Here is an 18,497-nt window from a genome sequence, read left to right as displayed (position 1 = left end):
AATTTCATGTCTGCTACTTTACCAGCTTCTTGGATAGCAACAATAACATGATCAAAATTAGGGGTTAAGGTTCTCATTACCTTTTCAACAATCATCTTCTCAGAGATTTCTTCACCACAACTCTTCATGGTGTGAATCAGTGCTTGAACCTTTGATGCATAAGATCCTATCGATTCATTGTTGTCCATTTGCAGTAATTCATACTGCCTCCTCAGTGATTGTAGTTTCACAGCTTTCACCTTTTCTCCACCATCATAATACTTCACCAAGATATCCCATGCTTCTTTGGATGTTTCAGCATGAGAGATCTTATCAAAATTTGCTGAATTCAGTGCAGCCTGAATTGCATACATTGCCTTGCAATCTTTCTTCTTCAAATCTTTGTGATTGTTTCTTGCCTCTGCATTTGCATTTGCAGGTAATGCTGCAACACCATTAATCACCACATCTAGTGTATCTTGAAATCCAAACAAAGATTTCATTTGCTTGTTCCATCGTTCCCAATTCTTTCCATCAAGAATTGGAAGATTATTGGGTAAACCACCATTGCCACTTGCCATTGCCTCTGAATGTTGACAATCTTACCCAAGAACCTGAATCTTATGATGCTACACAATGAACCAACCAGGCTCTGATACCAATTTGTTGGAGAACAAGCACACACTTTGTGTTATTGAAGAAGAGGAAAAAGATTTTGGAGAAACAAAAGAGATTCTTATTGCTTAGTGAATATTGTGAAATGGTTTACAAGGAGTGATTCTACACTTTATTCTAACTCCTACTTATAGCAAACAAAGATAGGTGGTTAACTTGATAGACAAGTAACCAACTAACCAACTACTAACTAACAAGTTAGTTACAACCAACTAACTTGAAATGAAACTAACTTCTAAACTAGGTTTGAACAATTACAAAACAAGAGTGTTATGGTGTTATTTTCTTGTTTGAACTCCTTCCCAAAGATTATTATTCTCATGTTTGATAATGAATTAGGGTAGTAACATTTTTGAAGCAAATTAGGCTAGTAATTAACACGTTGTGCCGATAAAAAACCAAACCAACTTAAACAAAATTCAAAATTCGATAATTATCTTATTGAATTTTGTTCGTAAATGAAATGAGTTGAATATGAAAATAATGTTTATTAACTAAATGAATTGAACTTATTATATATAGTATGATCCGTTTAGTATAGTTGACTATGTTTTTACTTTTTAGTTTTCTATATTTATCGGAACTGGACATAATCTTATCACATCCAAAACTTTCATAACTATCATAACTACTTGCTGCAATTTTTTTTAAAAGCAAAAGTAATGACTCAAATAAGATAAACAAAGACATTCCAACTACATCAAAAAGGACTTTTGAATTTGGAGAAACAAAACATACAATTTTTGAAAAGGATTCCAAAGACAAGTTGATCTTACCTATATATTATCCAAAACTTCATTAGAGCAATTGAAGAAAGTTCTCAAATTCAGTTGCAAATCAATGCGGCATGCGGGTCTATGTCTAAGGCTTGACGTGACTTGCGGGTAAGATCTATCTCATTTTATTGTTGAGAGTAACTCAAATGTGCTTATTAATTATATGGTTACTAATAATTGTAAGATGAATGGAACCATCCCTTATTTGGTTCATCGTATTCAAGAGCCTCTTCATCAGAATTGGCATATAAGAGTTTTTTACACTCGATGTTAAGGCAATAAATGTGTTGACCGGCTAGCGAATAATAATTTATCTTCAAATTCTTAAAATTTGCTTGTGAACTTCAAAATTTCATTTTTTTTTATGATGTTTTTTTACGCTTAAAGGTCTAAGTATGTGCGTTTAGCTCCTTAGATTTTTTTTTTTGGTCTCTGGCTCACTATTGTGCCAATTTATTTTTTGTGAAGAACTAATAATACATTAACACCGCATAATAAAAATGGGTGATTAATCTCAACAGACATATAAAATTAGCTGGGATGACTCATTAGTCCACGTGAATTGAACTCACTAATGTGTAGTTCAATAATACATAAGTTAGACCGATTTATCTCATTTATGTAGCTGAACTCTCGAGTCTTCCATCTAACAACTCTAATTTTATGCCAGTGATTAAATAATTGAAATGGATTAATGAAAATTGTCTTTATTGTAATGGGATTTTCACCTCATATAATTGAAATCTTGCAAATCCGAAAAATCAATTAAAAAACAATTAATTAAACACCTGAATATATTTGTACCAAAAAAAAACTTGGATATATTGATTTTAAACCAAATCATTTTTTTGGAATATTCTTTTTTTAAACAAATATTCCAAATTATCCTAGTTTTAAAATTAAACACCCAGAATATCCATTTGTTTCCTTCACAGATTTCCATTTTTTTTTTTTTTTAAAAAAAGAACTTCAATGAATTTTAGGTGTGTTTGGTAAGTCCAATAAGCTAGCTTATAATTTATTGGATTAACTTATAAACTTGTTTGAAAAAATAAATGTGCTCGGTAAAAAGTTTTTCTTATTAGCTTATAGATTTTTTTGAGATGCTATTTCAAGTAGCGTTTGAGCTTATAGCTTATAACTTTTTATAATTTTTTTCATTTCTAATATTTTCAGCTATCAACTATAAGCTAACTTATAGCATAAAGGTCTCGATAAATTTAAAAAGTAAAATTTCTTTTATATTTAGAATTTAGAATTTGAGAGAATATTTTAAAGAATATTTTGGACACTAATCTTATATTTAGAATTTAGAATTTGAGGGAATATTTTAAAGAATATTTTGGACACTAGCTAAAATTTCTAACTATAATCTATAAATTCCACTTGTGAAGGTATTCTTCAATCTTCATCACTAAATTGAACAATTCATTGCAATTTTGTAGTGTCAAGTAATTCCTGAAAGTTGCCAGTTGTCACATGTGTTATTGTACATTGAAATTTGAACCATTTAATCTGAACTCAACTTTATCATCAACAAGACAAAGATACGTGTGTCCTAGACATAGATTTGTTCTTGTTCCTTTTTCTCCTAAGCAATTTTTTGTCTTTTTTTTCTTTTCTCCTCAATCAAATCAAACTTCTTCAATAAAGTCAGTAACCATTTAACTTTGCTTCTTTCACCATCCATTACAAACCCCATCTCAACAAGTTTAGATTTTGATTAGTGTTATCCACTAGAATTTCCATAACAGTGATGAATTTGAGTAAAAGATTTGTTTTTGATACCAAGAGAAAAATGGGTCTGAAAAATTTCATGATTTTTGTAGTGGTGTCATGGTTTAGTTCAATTCCTACTACATGTGTTTTGGCAGCAAAACAGAAGCAGACTCAAAATCAGAATCAGAAGCTGAGGTTTGATGAAAATGGAGAATTTAAGATATTGCAAGTGGCAGATATGCACTATGCAAATGGAAAAAACACACTTTGTTTGGATGTTCTTCCTTCACAAAATGCTTCTTGTACTGATCTTAACACTACTGCTTTCATTCATAGGATGATCCTTGCTGAGAAGCCTAATCTAATTGTCTTCACTGGTATTGTTAAATTGTTGTTCAGTTTTTGGTTTCTAGTTATCAGTTTTTGCTTTTACCTTTTGCTTTTTCTTGTTTTAGAATAAAGTGCTTCTTTCCATGTGAGAATGTCTTATGATTTTGGTCACAATATTTAGTACCCTATTTTGGTTTTTTAGTCAGTGAAAAGAACAAATGATTTGGTTTTTTAATGAATCAAGTCTTATGATTTTTTTTTTAGTAGTATTGGGGCAATAAACAAGTTTTCTAATGAATCAAAGACAAATATTCCTTTTGTTTCTAAAATGAGACTATAGTTAAATCTTTAGTGGTAAAAAGACAGGTCTTGGATCCGGGAGGTCACAGGTCCCACTGTTTTTCTTAGAGGAAGGTAGATGTAATTATCTTTATAAGTGCTCTAAGAGCTCCAGGGTTTTCCTGCCTTGGACCGGAGCACCATCCCTCACCCTAAATTTTTAAAAAATGAGACTAGTCAGAAAAGTACTTGTATTAAATTGACTGTAGTTTTGTGTTTTCAAGAAACACTATTTTTTTTTGTAATTGTATACTGTGTGCACTATTTTCATCTCATTATACTTTATTATACATTTATGAAAATGATTAAATCTCAATAGTTAATAAGAATAATTTTGTAAAATTGTTAAGCTCATTCTTTCATTTATTGTTATTTTCATGTCAAAAAAATTTATATGACAATCATTAGAAACAGAAGGTGTAGGATGATGTGGTACTGGTTAGTTGTAAATGGATCCCGAGTTTGAATCCTGTCTGGAACTATATTCTTGATCGAACTTTACTTACCTCCTAGACTAACTTCAGATTACCAGCGACCTCTTCCCCTAGGAACCAGAGGACTAAGAGTAAAAAAAAAATAGTTGTGGATGGATTGAAATGAAATGAAGTGAATTGGGGTTGGCACATCTATCTAAGCAAGTTACAATTAAAAGTTTATCATAATGTTCATATGAGATGATAATAACCTATAATGAAAATTATTTTCTGATATGACAGGAGATAATATCTTTGGTGCTGATTCCTCGGATTCGGCCAAATCAATGGATGCTGCATTTGCTCCTGCAATTGCATCAAACATTCCTTGGGTAGCTGTTTTAGGGAACCATGATCAAGAAGGATCACTCTCTAGGGAAGGTGTGATGAAATATATTGTTGGAATGAAAAACACTTTAGCTAAACTCAATCCTCAGGAAGTTCACATCATTGACGGTTTTGGGAACTATAACTTGGAGGTTGGTGGTGTTCAAGGTACTGCTTTTGAAAACAAATCAGTTCTCAATTTATACTTTCTTGATAGTGGAGATTATTCCAAAGTTCCTGCGATTAGTGGCTATGATTGGATTAAGCCTTCACAACAACTTTGGTTCGAGCGAACGTCTGCGAAGCTTCGGGTACTTTCGCATCTATTCATTATCTTATCTAGCTATATTTTACTTATACATTTGACTCCAAAGATTAGCTTAACCAAAATATCTAGTTTCTCTTCACTGTCTAGTAGCTGCTTATGATTGAAAGTTTCTTTATATCATTAGCCCTGGTTGGATAAACAGCCTAGTTAAGTGTTTATCATATAAGTGCTTATGTAAATTCTATTTCTATAATAAAAGATAAAATAAGTCAAACTGTTTTCGTATAAGTTGTGTTCATAAGCTATCTTGGAGAACTCATGGAAATAAGCTGAAAACAACTAATTGACATGTCAATGATGTCATAAACTGTTCCAATAAGCTCTCATAAGCAGTCTCGCAAATAAGTGCGTATGCCAGTAGTTAAGCTCAAATAACCAAACAGACCCTAATTCAACATGTGGCTTTATTTTTCTGTTTCCATTGTTAAAAATTAAAATGAATGTTTAGCACTTAACTCTTCATTTATTCTGCAGAAAGCATACATAAAAGGACCAGTGCCTCAGAAAGAATCCGCTCCTGGTCTTGCATATTTTCACATCCCACTACCGGAATATGCAAGTTTTGATTCGTCAAACTTCACAGGTGTGAAATTGGAACCGGGTGGCAATGGCATTAGTTCAGCTTCGGTGAATTCTGGTTTCTTCACGACTTTGGTTGAAGCAGGAGATGTGAAGGCCGTTTTCGTTGGCCATGATCACCTCAATGATTTCTGTGGCAATCTACTGGATATACAACTTTGTTATGCTGGAGGGTTTGGCTACCATGCTTATGGAAAGGCTGGATGGTCTAGGAGAGCAAGAGTCGTGGTTGCTAGCTTGGAGAAGACGGACAAGGGAAGTTGGGGAGATGTCAAGTCGATTAAATCATGGAAACGCCTCGATGATCAGCATCTCACTGGAATTGATGGCGAGGTCCTATGGAGCAAGGGCTTTCACGGTAAGATATCCTGTAATGCATGGTGTATACTCTTTTTGCATGTTCTTAAATTATTCTACACGTTGAAATGGATGTAATCTATCTTTAAAATTACCTATAAGGCAATGCTTGTTGGAGATAAACCAAATTTGTCCGAGTTTAAAAGTGTGTTAGTAGTAGTACGGTTTAGTAAACTATAATTAGAACAAGATGAATGTAAGAAGAGATACTGAGGTTGCATATTCTCTTCATCTTTAGATTCTAAAATGCTTGATTCGAAGGCTCGGATGGTGCTAAAACGGGAAGAGAAGAACAGAATCACTAATTTGCACTTAAGTTCATAATCAGTAATGTGAACTGCAAGGAAAGGTTCTGCTAAGGTAGGATAAGAAAGAACTATTACTATATGATTGGAATTTCTTTTGAGGAAATCTTTCATGGAAGTTCTATCTTCTAAGGAAACTTGCAGATAATACGAAAATAATGGAACCGATCTCCATTTTGGTTCGTATTATTTATTGCGGCCAAGTTGAAGAGATACTTAGTAAGGAACATTTTAGTAATGACAGTACACTTGTAGTGAAACAATGAATGCATTGTCTTATAAACATATTTTTAGATCATATGTCATTCGATGTGGATGCCTCAATGTTTGTTGAATTTATGTATATATGTATGGCATCTATGTTGCATGGTTAGTTTTTATTTATTTTAATGTTATCCTTTGATTAATGGTCTACTTTGGTTTTCATTACAGGAACCAGTGGAAATTGAGAATTTGAGTGATGCAGGAAAATGTTGGGGTATCCACATGATTACTTATTTTGGAATTTTTAGTGAGTTTGTATACAAAGTTTTATTTGTCAAAATTGGAAATTCTGATATAGGTAGCATGTAATTCGATACCGCAATATAAGGTAGCTTGCTGCATATTACAAAAGAATAAATGAATTTCATTAATGAAGTGTGATTATATTATTATATGCTTATGAAATTGCATTATCTATGCACAACCAACATGTAGAATGACTTCATTAGTTTGAAGTTTTTATGTATGGCCTTATAATCAAAAAGAATTTCAACTTGCATGGTTCTTTGTTATTTTTTGTTGGTAAATCAAATTATTTTTCGCATATAGTTGTGAAGACGAATTCTATGAAGTAATTGAGAGTATCTTTCAAAGTGACCGCATATATAAGAAAAAAACTTAAATATGTATCGCTTCTGTCACACCATGTTTAACGAATTCTTGTTATTGTAGTTATCCTAAACATTTACCCTTAATATTTATTATTAAGCATAGGAGGCAAGAGCATCTATATTATGTTACTACTGAAAATTTTACACCTTATTAATGAAACCATGTGCTTAATTTTCCACATATTTTCCATGCAAAAATGTAATTAGTTACTTACTTCCTGGATTTACATTCAAGGCATCTAAACTTATAAAATAGGTATTTATACATTGAACCATCAACCTGTGCATAACATTGAAGTAGGTAGCCATTTTACAACCTTTCACCAACATAAACACTTTTCCCTAAACAACATGTAATGTAAGCCTTACAACTTAGTAAAACATGTTCATCATTTGTTCCTCCAAGGCTTACAATCTCTAAGTTGTCCTTGCCCTTCTCACTTGGGAGTGAATGCCTGTGGCAGTAGCAGTAATAGATGAAATCAGCTCAAACAATTCCAACAAAATAATATGGAGTAATATTTAATAAATTCAAAGAAAAAGTTAGAACAAACTATAGGATTTTTTTTTATCTTTTTAGTAAGGTACGGAGTTCGGCCAAGAGATAAGTACAGTCTGGTCAATGATTGTTCCAATTAGGAATGCAACTCAAGTACTACTCATTCAATCTTAACTGAAACACATTAACTACTTGCGTCCAGCCACTTGATTCCAGTTAGGGCTCTTAAAACAAACCAAAAATGGAACCGAACCACACCAGAAAAAACTGAACTGTGATTGAGTTCACAAACTCAACTGAACCAAATCAGTTCAGTTCATTTCAGATCGTGAACTATCCATCACAGTTCAGTTCTTTTCAGTGCGGTTCGATTTGGTTGAATGGTTTTACCAATAGTCCTAACATCAGGATTTTTTTTTCAATATTCCTAATCAGTTAATAATTGCAATTTGGCACATTTAGATTCACAAAGAACTACTTTGGTTTTTTGTAAAAGTAGTTCAGGTTTGCTTCAAAACCACAAAACCTGTGCATTGAACCTTTTTACTAGTTTGGTTCAATTCAGGACGAACATACCAAATTGTTGGTTCAATAGTTTCCTTCCTAAATCTAACCATGAAAAATATGCAATATAGGGCTAAGTGGTATTGATGGAACTTACAGCGAAAATAGTAGCGTGACCAGGATCAGCAAGATGAGCAAAGAGGTTATCAATAGGACCAGTGCCAGTGTAAATGTGCTGGAACCAAGCTCCCATAACAGCCAACATAGCCAATCTTCCATTCTTAATTTCCTTAGTTCTCAACTCCTTAAGCTTCTGAGGAGAACCACTTCCCCAACCAAGTGGATCAAACCAAAGTCCACCAGGGTACCCTACATCAGTTCCTGTGAGCTTGTTGTTTGGAAAGATAGGGTCAGTGTTGACAGAACCTGGTTTGAGGATATCAGCCCATCTCCTACCCTCGGCCCAACCGATGAAAATGAGCTCAACTATGAAGAGTGTAGTTGTGTCTGTGAAATACTCTTGCTCTCCAGCAGTGTACCATGAAGGTGTGTTCAAGATACCAATCTTTGTTAGGAATTCTGGAATGAAAATTCCAGCTGCACCTAACATTGCCCATCTGCAGTGTACAAGCTCTGCTTGAACATTCCATCTCAGACTCTCTGGATCAGATGCTGTTTAATCACAACACATGGTCACTTCAATTTCTAACAAGGAAAATAATAATACTTATCGCTAAATATAAGACTATGTTGATTAAATCACGTGAATTAAGAAGGTTAGTAGTAGTATTAAATTTATTAACGATTGTTAGTTGTTACTACCTCTATCTCATTTTAGATTCGTTCAATAATTGATGTATCTGGTCTATAATATAGAAGATATACATCAGTTATTCAATGAATCTAAAAAGTGAATTATCTCTTATAAAAAGGGACCCAAGGGAGTATTGAATTCAACATAAGTAATTATTTTCTTTAGAGGTGTGCATTATCTCAAGACACATAATATGAGATAAAGGGACTATTGTTTTACAAGTTTATCTTTCGAAAAGAAAATTAGTTTATGTTTTCATCATCTATTTATTACAGGTTGCAGAAAAAGATGTAACATAATTAAGGTGTGTTAGTAAGTGTTGTAAATACTATATAATTAATCTCAAGAGAATCCTATATCTAAAGACAAAGGTTGTAATGTCTACTACTTGATGTGATATTCAAATTAGAATTTTCTGCAGCAGTAAAAGTCCTATATTCAATAGTTGACCTGACGCAGTTGCTCAATGTCAACCGTCTAATCAAGATCAGACAACTCACATTCTGAGATTAAATTTTGAATATCGTTTTCTCATCTTGGAATGTAAGTCATTGAATTAAGATTAGACGGTCTAGAATGCACAACTGCAGGATCTGCAGTCACTCGAGTCGGGCTTAGAACATAAAATTTGTGTACTTAGATTAAGTTATGCTTACAAAGTCCAAGAGGATCAAATCCAAAATCTCCTGGGAGACTGCCATCAAGCCATGGAGGAGGGACGCTTCCTGGGAACCACAAAGGTCTATCAGGCTCAGCTGCTGCACACACTGTTGTGGTAGACCTTACTCTAAGTGGTGCTGATGTGTTGTTGTTCACCCTCAGTTTCCTCCCAAAAAAAGCTTTTGAGGTTCCCAAAGATGATCCATTCTTCTGGGAACTGCATGTAATTCAACATACCCATATGGTTAAATATAATATTCACAGTATTGCTACATGTCACTACAAAAAATATTGTGACATAGTGACCAAATTACAGACCAAAATTTCAAATCGATCGCTAAATAATATTTAGCAACTAGTAGTTTAGTGACTTTTTTCAAATCGGTCGCATTCATTTATTAGTAAATTTAGAGATCGATTTGAAGAATAAGTCACTAAACTACTAAACACTGAAATATTTCGGTCACTAAATTAGTCGCTAAATAAATGTGGAAGTGATTGGTGTATGTAGAACTTGCCTTGGAGTAGAGATGGCAACAGCTGCAATGGCAGAAGAAGCACAAGCAGAAGCCATGACACAAGCCTTGTCCTCAAGGGATAAAAGTGATTAAGTTTAGTGAGTTTGTGTTGATGTGATGATTGGATGGTGAATGAGAAAGAAAATATGCAAATTTTTATTAATGTATGCAATGTTTCTTATCTTAAAGGATAGGTGTGAATTTGATATTAGATTATGTGTTGCCATGTGGCATATAGAATCTCATTGGATTAGGTTTGCAATGAAAAATCAGAATCTTGTGGTTCATATTTGTCAGACCAGGTATTGTGGCTTACATTTGCACTAACATTGGCACCACAAAATAGGAGATTCTTAAAATATGTCAAAATAGAATGAACCATTCTGTGGTAGCTGGATGTGAATTCTCTCTGACAAATATAAATATCGCCAATTAAAGTCTACTCTATGTTTAATTTTTTTAATCATAGTCTTTAGCTATAAAAATAAGTTTAGTAGAAAAAAGTAAAATAAATCCAAATAAGTGTTAAGAGGAATTAACATCAACACCAAGATAAACTTTGTAATAAACACTTGTGCAAAAATAAACACTTGCAGAATTTTCAGTTAATGCCTTTAGCGGAAATTAAATGTAAATATCTTTGTAATTACTCTTTGAATTCTAAGGTTTTCGTTGCTTCGGCGTCTCTACTTTTGAAGTCGTGCTCATTTAATTTTTTCATAAATACCTAGAAGCTTATAATGAAGGTCTTCACAAGTGAACCATAAAACTTATTTTAATCGAGATGCTTCTGTTCTAGACTAAATCAAGGCCTACAAAAGTTGGCATCCCATTTACGTCTTAAACACAATACAACTCTCCATTGTCCAAGGCTAAGACGCATCGCCCTCATGATACACTATCCACCATGGATAAATGACTCATGTCAAAGCGCACCGTATTATTATGCTACATTGTCCATAGCGGATAAATGACCTCTGTCATGAGATATATATTCCTCATTCCATTCACATGGTGGGACCCACCAAACGATTATTCATATCATTCCCTATAAGTATGCATATGCACGAATTATCAAGGTACATACATATCATTCATTTCATACACATTCATCTTGAGCTGTTACTGACTTGAGCGTTTTGTAATGCTAACATTTTTGCATGTACCCTTCCCCTCCATACCTGATCTCAGCACCAGCTACACCAGATTCATCAGAGGAAGTCTAATTCTGCTCGTTCAGAGCAGCTTTCGTAAGCTAACAATTAATCCACGCTAGTGAATCATACAACATATTTTAATTGATATGATCTCAAAGATCTTAACTTAATCACCTTGTGTAGATAAAATTTTATTTTCTCTCTTCTAGACTATTATGTTAAGTCTATGGTATACAAGTGAGATAAGTCTTTCATCATTATTCATAAACTTGTTTTAACCATTGGAAAATATGTCTCAATTCAATAAAATGAAATGTGATATATGAATCCAATGATGAGATTTACTACCTTCGTCCATAAATTTAAGACCCCTTTGAGAACGGATATTGAAAAAGGTGATTGTTGTATTGAATTTATTGATAATTAATATTGTATTGTTTTTATAATTTCATCCTTTAAAAAAAAGAATAAGTTAATATTTTCTTTATAGTATTTAGTATTGTAAAAAAAAAAATACACTATGATATATAAATAGTTGATGTCCTTCGAAATTTGAAAGAGATACTATAAAAAAGAACAAATGAAAACTTTGAAAAGAATTTTATATTTAAAAATAGATATAATAATAATTCAAAGGTAAAATTAAGTTTATACATGATAATTTTTTCTTTTCACTATCTATTTGTGTAATTGATAGTTTTTTTTGTTGAATGTGTAATTGACAGCTTTTACCTCTTTGGTTTGTGCACATCATCTGCCAACTATAAGAGTGATTGATAAAAAAATTTCATTAGTTTAAGTTTATTAATCTAACATTAATTTTTCACATATCTAAATATATTTTTATAAATTAGAATTGGAATATGATGTTATATATAATTAAATTCTCTCGAATATATATCAAAAAGAAGTTTAATCTAGTCGGTTTGTTAGTATTTTAAAAATAAATATAATTATTTATTTAAACATATTTATGTTAAATAAACTTTTAAACAAACTAACATACCATATCAAGTTTTCAAAAGACCAAAGCTTAAAAATAAGTCTATGATAGATCACGGGACAAACTCGGACCTTTAATTTTTAAGAGGTCAAACTTAGATTTGAGAAAGCCTAACTCGGCCTATTTTGAACCCTAGTCACTCACTAATCACTATGCACAAAAAATTTGTTTCTCATTTTGTATGTGAGTCGATACCACGTATATATAGTAGTGATTTCGTAAAAAAAAAAAAAAAAAAAAACTAGTGAGTAGTGACGAAAAACTCCGGGTCGACCGGTTTTTCTCCGAGTTAACGACGTCATCAACGAGTCAACTATACATCCGACCCATTCAAATTACACAACCGAACCGGTTCACTCAAAACCCTAATTGCAACAATCCTCTCACTCTTTCTCCTTCTTCGCAAAAACCCTGAGGCTCGAACGTTTACTCCTTCAATGGCGATAGGTGGAAAGAGGAAGAGGAACAACGATTCTGACGGCGAAGATGATTCTTCCAGGAGAAGAACCAGAACGGAGCCGGAAAAGGAGATCAAAGAGCCATTCCGTCCTTCCATGATTAAGAACAAGGAAAAACGATCGGAAGTTCATGCTAAAGTTAAGCATCAGAAGAAGCTCGAAAAACGCGCTAAATCGAAGGCTCGTGAAGCTGCTGTTCAAAGAGCTATCGAACTCGGTGAAGAGGTTTATCTCATTCTCATTCTATCAACAAATTGAATTGCTCTTGTTGTTTTGCTTCTTTGATTTGATTTTGATTTTCGTATTTTTTTTTGTGTTATTGTAGCTTCCAGAGAAGAAGGTGCCGCGTACGATTGAGAATACAAGGGAAGTAGATGAGACTGTTTGCAAGCCTGATGATGAAGAGGTTTTCATTTTTTTAAAATTTGATTATTTTGACCTAATTTTTTAATCATGGATTCTGGATATAATTAGATTTTGAAGTTGTGATAGTAGAATATACATGTTTGGGATACTGGTGTGATAATTTGATATTGTTAGATTAGAATTAGAATTAGGATTAGTGAGTCCATAAGTCCTAGCTTAACTGGCGATGATGATATTGTTAGGTTGGATGCCTTCACCCGAGACCTGTGTGTGAGTTTCGGTGGTTCGTCTACATACCAAAAAAAAAGAGAGAGAAAGAATTAGGATTAGTGAAAATAAGGACTATCTATGATGCTAATTACATATTTTTACTACTTAACTTGAAGCTGATGAATCAAATTTAGATAATAAGATAATGATGGCAATGGAGATTTGTGTGCAAAAAGATAGCGGGCACTGCATGAGTAAGAAGTTATTAGCTGCCTACTCTTTTTTTGGTTACAACTAGCTTCCTACTCTATATCTATATAGACTATAGAGAGATGGATTTTTCCTGCCGATTCCACATTTCTACTACTTAACTTTTTTTTTTGAACAATTCTACTACTTAACTTGAAGCTGATAAATCAAATTTAGCTAATAAGATAATGATGCCGATGAAGATTTTTTGTGGAAAAAGATGGAGAGGGTACTACACAGGTAGTAAGAAGTTACTAGCCACCTACTCTATATCTATAGAGAGAGGCGGATTTTGCCTGCAAATCTACCGAGTGGGGTCAATGTACATTCTGAAACTTGCGTGACAGAATAGTCTTAGCCAAAGTGAAGAACCGGCTTGACATGCCGCTAATCCTATGGAAAGAGAGGGATGGGGTTTCTCTTGTTTTTTCTTTTCCTCCCATAGTTCTATCCTTATAAGCTTTATACACAAGGCAAGTTTCTTCCACTCTTTGGGTATTCTTTTTTCGGATGATAACGATATGACCAAAAGTGCAAGGACCAGGTGGAACTGTGGAAGGAGCCATCTCCATATTCCAAGAAATTATATGGATTTGCCTCTTCTGAAATGGGAGTTGAACTTTAGAGTATTTTTAAGTGTGAAAATTGGCATTACAATTTACAACTGTTAGATTAACTGTTAGGACTTTAACAAATAATTTATTTAATTTATTTATCATACATATGCATATATATTTTATTTATCACAGTATCACAATTTCAATTGATTTTTTTGTTCAATAGTTATGCGTGCCCTTTATACTCTAAAGTGCACCCATTACTTTAAGCTTAAAGGAATTAACTCTAGATTGTGTAAACTATGTAATAAACTATGTAAATGAAATAAAAACAATTCTTGGGTGAACGACTAGTTTTTGACACGTGACTTTTATTTAGTAATTTTAATTCACTTGCATATTGCAATCTAGTTGAGATTTTTTTTTTTCCAAAATAAATTATGTTTACTAATGAATCATATTTGTTTGCAGCTATTTGCTGGAAATGATGCTGATGAATTCAGTTCAATTTTAAATAGGCAGCATAATCCTAAGATACTAATCACCACTTGCCGCTTCAATTCTACGGTATGTTTCACCTATTCTGTTGTTTATAGTCTCAAGCTTATATGTTTTAACGCAAGATATTAAAGGCATGCTCTTTCCTCCTTGATTTGTTTTGGCATCCTGTTTTACACTTTTAGGAGTAGAGTTGAGTTGGAGTAAATCGTGTCTTCTTTTATATACTAACTTTCCCATATTTCTGTTGAAATATGACATGATCTGCAGAGGGGACCTGCTTTTATATCTGAATTGCTTACGGTTATACCAAATGCACATTACTTCAAGAGAGGAACCTATGATTTAAAAAAGGTGATTTGTGTCTTCACTATCTCTTCACCGTGTGGGTAAAAAGCATACAATTTACTTTATTTGAACTTTTCCTTATGATTTCATTTTCAATTGCAGATTGTAGAATATGCAAATAAACAGGACTTCACTTCTGTTGTAGTTGTACACACCAATCGCAGAGAACCAAGTAGGTGGTGCTTTTGAGTAAAGATCCTACTCATGTAGATCTTATATTTTGAAGATTGCTAATAAAATTTACTAACTTTTAATTCTTTGCTCCTATTTTGCAGATGCTCTCTTAGTTATTGGCTTACCTAATGGACCTACTGCTCATTTCAAACTCACAAATCTTGTTTTACGCAAGGATATTAAGGTTTGATGTTTGTTGTTTATAAATGTAACAATAGTATAGAAGTACATTTGATCTCCTCATTGATGTTGGTGTACATTGATCTACATAATTTGATGTAGATGAACATAAAACTTTCACTTAAATTCTTAGATAGGAGAAAGAAAACATTTTAAGCCTTGTTGCATATCATTGGAACTTGTTTTTTGTTCCCTTCATTTTGCTTATTTTTTTTACTACAAGAAATGAATTCCTATCAGTCCTGCACCATGTGTTACTTATTAGATGAATTCCATTTTATGTTCATGAAAATGAATAAATGATAGATTTAAATATTTTTGCTGTACTCATTTTGTGACCACTTGCAGAATCATGGAGTTCCAACCAGTCACCAGCCTGAGCTTGTGTTGAACAACTTCACAACACGCCTAGGGCATCGAGTTGGAAGGTCGCCTTTTTCTCTTATTTTATATCGCATTTGTTGTTAAACATTTAGCTGTTACTTTTGCTTTTTTTTTCAAACAATTTGTGATATACTGATATGCCCATGCTAGGTCTGACCAAAGTGGTACTACCTGTCAGTTATTTTTTAAGTAATAAGTAATATTATGGAAGAAAAAAAAAGTATGAGTCTAACACTGTTTTTCCTATATTGCTAATATCAATTTTTTAGTTAACAAATATTTCCTATGTTCTATGTATTGATGGGTTTGTATATAAGCTTTGACCTGTCATTTAACTGTCATTTTTTATTTTGTTTCTAATAGAATGATACAGTCACTTTTCCCACAAAACCCAGAGTTTAAAGGTCGACGTGTAGTCACCTTTCACAACCAGAGAGACTTCATATTCTTCCGGCATCATCGGTACAATTCTTACAAGCTGTTGTTACCTTACCATTTGTTTCAAATTACTGGTGATTTTTTATATCTTGTGTCCTATGATATGCTTAGGTATATTTTCGAAACCAAAGAAATTAAAAAGATCGAGTCTAAAGGTAAAAAAGACGAGGATGGCAAGAGCGAGAAGGTTCCTGACCACAAAATAATTGCCCGTCTTCAGGTTGGTGTCAATTTTATTTTTGCATTTTGTTTACCCAACATTTCAAAACTCGCTGGCCATTGACTAGTCAATGTAAATTCTTGTATGATTTTATTTCATTATACTTTCAGCTTCTTTTCATTGCTTTTCTTGAGTGGCTAAACGAAAGCTATATAATAGTATAATAGTATTAATTAATAGGTCTGGTGGTTCAGATGGTAATATTGGGTTATAACTTGCATTGAAAGTAGAATAGGGAAGATAGGAAAGATTCAAGAGAGTGATTCTTGAATTGATAGCATTGCATTGCACACCTCTGGTCAGTATAGCTTAGTGGTAGGTAGCCTTGGTGGATACAGCATCCTCAGGTTGAGTACCTGCAAACTCCCAAATTCCACAACTCTCTGAACTGAATACTTTCTATTATCATAGTTATTTAAAAATCCATCTTCCAGCCTCCCCTTTGGTTAGTTATTCAGATATAATAATGTATTTCCTGCATTGCCCCTCTGCCCTTCCTCGTATACGCTTCATTAATAGGAGTGTTTCTTACAATACTCCGGCTCCTCAAGCTGGAAGAATTGGTATACGCTTCATTAATAGGAGTGTTTCTTACAATACTCCGGCTCCTCAAGCTGGAAGAATTGGTCTACTCCGACAATAATGTTATTTACATGAAAATAATTTTCATTAAGAATTGGTCTACTACTATAATTTGCATTTCTTTTATATTTACCTTTACGATCAACTATTTCTAATGTTACTAAGGATTTAAGTATAATTCTACCTGATTCCTTCAAGTGTAGTATTTCTTCACATTTTATGTTTATTATTATCATCTCCAAAATTGCCTAAGCAATAACTTCCCTTTAAAAATGCAGGAATGTGGCCCTCGTTTCACATTGAAATTAGTTAGCCTGCAGCATGGAACATTTGACTCTAAAGGTGGAGAATATGAGTGGGTTCACAAGGTAATTTACTTGTTAACCAGTAATGTTGTTTCAAATGTTAGCTGCCTTGTGAAACATTTGTCCTGTATTGCTTACTCGCTGACTCACTTTATTTTCTCTCTTCTTTTCCTTTCAGCCGGAAATGGACACAAGTCGAAGAAGGTTTTTCCTGTGATCTTATCTTGGAGCTTTGTATTTTGGATGGTTTTCTTTTCCTTTCAGCCAGAATGGACACAAGCCGAAGGATGTTTTTCCTGCGACCTTGTCTTCGAACTTTGCATTTTGGACGGCCTTTCTGTTGGAATAGGGTTAATCTGGCGAAGAGGGTTCGTAATCTTAAAGTTGTTGGAATCTTTTAAGTTATTTCTGAATAATTTTAGGTAATTTTTTCTTTTTTCATTTGGGGCTGAAGACTGAAGTCCTATCACCTTTGTACTACCTTGATCAATTTTGACCTCAAATCTATATTTGCTAGACGGGGAAAGAGAACAAATTCACATATTGAATACCAATATAGCTGTAACTTGAGATGGTATGTATGGGTCTACAAATAGATCTCTATATTTAATATTTCATTTCTGTGTTGATGCTGCTATTCATTTGTGATTGAGTTGATGCGTCACAAGAGTCCACAACAATGTTAGTCGACCTGAATAGCGGAGCGGCCAACCCTAAAACTAGAATCTTAGGATAGCAAAACAAGGATTATAAAACAAAGATAGCAAAATTTCGAATAGTTCATACTTTTATGTTTTAAGTGATACACAGCATCAGGCAAATTCCTCAATTTGGATAAAATAAATCCAAACCCATTATAAGTTAACCCTAGTTCTCAAAAGTTTGTTATTGCTTCTCTCCACTTTCTGCGACCTTCTATTTATAGGTCTTGCCAACAAGTTTTTTTTTTTTGCTAATAATTTCAATTTAAAAAGTTAAACATTTTAATATGCAATATTGCACTTTCTGTGACGTATTTATGAGTCTTGCTTTAAAATGTATAATATTGCACATATTAGACGAACCTTTATTAAAATACATTCAACTAATTCTCAACTTGTATCTCTCAAATAGATCTCTATATTTAATATTTCATTTCTGTGTTGATGCTGCTATTCATTTGTGATTGAGTTGATGCGTCACAAGAGTCCACAACAATGTTAGTCGACCTGAATAGCGGAGCGGCCAACCCTAAAACTAGAATCTTAGGATAGCAAAACAAGGATTATAAAACAAAGATAGCAAAATTTCGAATAGTTCATACTTTTATGT

At 33.2% G+C, this 18,497-nt stretch overlaps 3 protein-coding genes across 4 annotated transcripts; 2 read left to right on the top strand and 1 right to left on the bottom strand.

Moving 5' to 3' along the window:
- Positions 1-2,762: 2,762 nt before the first annotated feature.
- LOC123884645 (probable inactive purple acid phosphatase 29) lies at positions 2,763-6,822 on the top strand. Of its 2 annotated transcripts, XM_045933787.1 has the most exons (5): positions 2,835-3,526; positions 4,535-4,929; positions 5,421-5,883; positions 6,121-6,242; positions 6,620-6,822. In XM_045933787.1, exons 1-4 carry the CDS (start codon positions 3,187-3,189, stop codon positions 6,204-6,206), a joined length of 1,284 nt encoding a protein of 427 aa, XP_045789743.1. In that variant the 5' UTR covers positions 2,835-3,186; the 3' UTR covers positions 6,207-6,242; positions 6,620-6,822. The 2 variants fall into 2 exon arrangements, with proteins under 2 accessions (XP_045789744.1, XP_045789743.1); XM_045933788.1 differs by lacking the exon at positions 6,121-6,242 and having other exon boundaries at positions 2,763-3,526.
- Positions 6,823-7,307: 485 nt separating this feature from the next.
- On the bottom strand, positions 7,308-10,386 carry LOC123884646 (chlorophyll a-b binding protein 7, chloroplastic). The gene is made up of 4 exons (XM_045933789.1): positions 10,058-10,386; positions 9,536-9,756; positions 8,223-8,737; positions 7,308-7,517 (listed from the first exon to the last, which is right to left on the bottom strand). The coding sequence occupies exons 1-4, from the start codon at positions 10,111-10,113 to the stop codon at positions 7,500-7,502; spliced, it is 810 nt and encodes a 269-aa protein (XP_045789745.1). The 5' UTR covers positions 10,114-10,386; the 3' UTR covers positions 7,308-7,499.
- Positions 10,387-12,465: 2,079 nt separating this feature from the next.
- On the top strand, positions 12,466-17,821 carry LOC123884644 (ribosome production factor 1). Its single transcript, XM_045933786.1, has 11 exons — positions 12,466-12,900; positions 13,001-13,081; positions 14,529-14,624; positions 14,826-14,909; positions 15,006-15,075; positions 15,179-15,261; positions 15,606-15,685; positions 16,005-16,103; positions 16,191-16,299; positions 17,160-17,249; positions 17,365-17,821. Exons 1-11 carry the CDS (start codon positions 12,655-12,657, stop codon positions 17,401-17,403), a joined length of 1,077 nt encoding a protein of 358 aa, XP_045789742.1. The 5' UTR covers positions 12,466-12,654; the 3' UTR covers positions 17,404-17,821.
- The last annotated feature ends 676 nt before the right edge of the window (positions 17,822-18,497 follow it).

The sequence above is a fragment of the Trifolium pratense genome, linkage group LG5 (genome assembly GCF_020283565.1).
Source record: "Trifolium pratense cultivar HEN17-A07 linkage group LG5, ARS_RC_1.1, whole genome shotgun sequence".
Lineage (NCBI taxonomy): Eukaryota > Viridiplantae > Streptophyta > Magnoliopsida > Fabales > Fabaceae > Trifolium > Trifolium pratense.
This window is presented reverse-complemented; position numbering and strand designations above follow the sequence as displayed.

Bases quoted from the DNA above. Each gene is read 5' to 3' on its own strand.
- LOC123884645 (XM_045933787.1), top strand. From the start codon at position 3,187: ATGAATTTGAGTAAAAGATTTGTTTTTGATACCAAGAGAAAAATGGGT. The intron at 4,930-5,420 runs GTACTTTCGCAT...TTTATTCTGCAG, and splicing joins GAACGTCTGCGAAGCTTCGG to AAAGCATACATAAAAGGACC. The intron at 5,884-6,120 runs GTAAGATATCCT...CTTCATCTTTAG, and splicing joins ATGGAGCAAGGGCTTTCACG to ATTCTAAAATGCTTGATTCG.
- LOC123884644 (XM_045933786.1), top strand. From the start codon at position 12,655: ATGGCGATAGGTGGAAAGAGGAAGAGGAACAACGATTCTGACGGCGAA. The intron at 15,686-16,004 runs GTCGCCTTTTTC...TGTTTCTAATAG, and splicing joins CTAGGGCATCGAGTTGGAAG to AATGATACAGTCACTTTTCC. The intron at 17,250-17,364 runs GTAATTTACTTG...TTTTCCTTTCAG, and splicing joins AATATGAGTGGGTTCACAAG to CCGGAAATGGACACAAGTCG.
- LOC123884646 (XM_045933789.1), bottom strand. From the start codon at position 10,113: ATGGCTTCTGCTTGTGCTTCTTCTGCCATTGCAGCTGTTGCCATCTCT. The intron at 9,757-10,057 runs GCAAGTTCTACA...AATTACATGCAG, and splicing joins GTTGCCATCTCTACTCCAAG to TTCCCAGAAGAATGGATCAT. The intron at 8,738-9,535 runs GTAAGCATAACT...GTGATTAAACAG, and splicing joins ATTTGATCCTCTTGGACTTT to CATCTGATCCAGAGAGTCTG.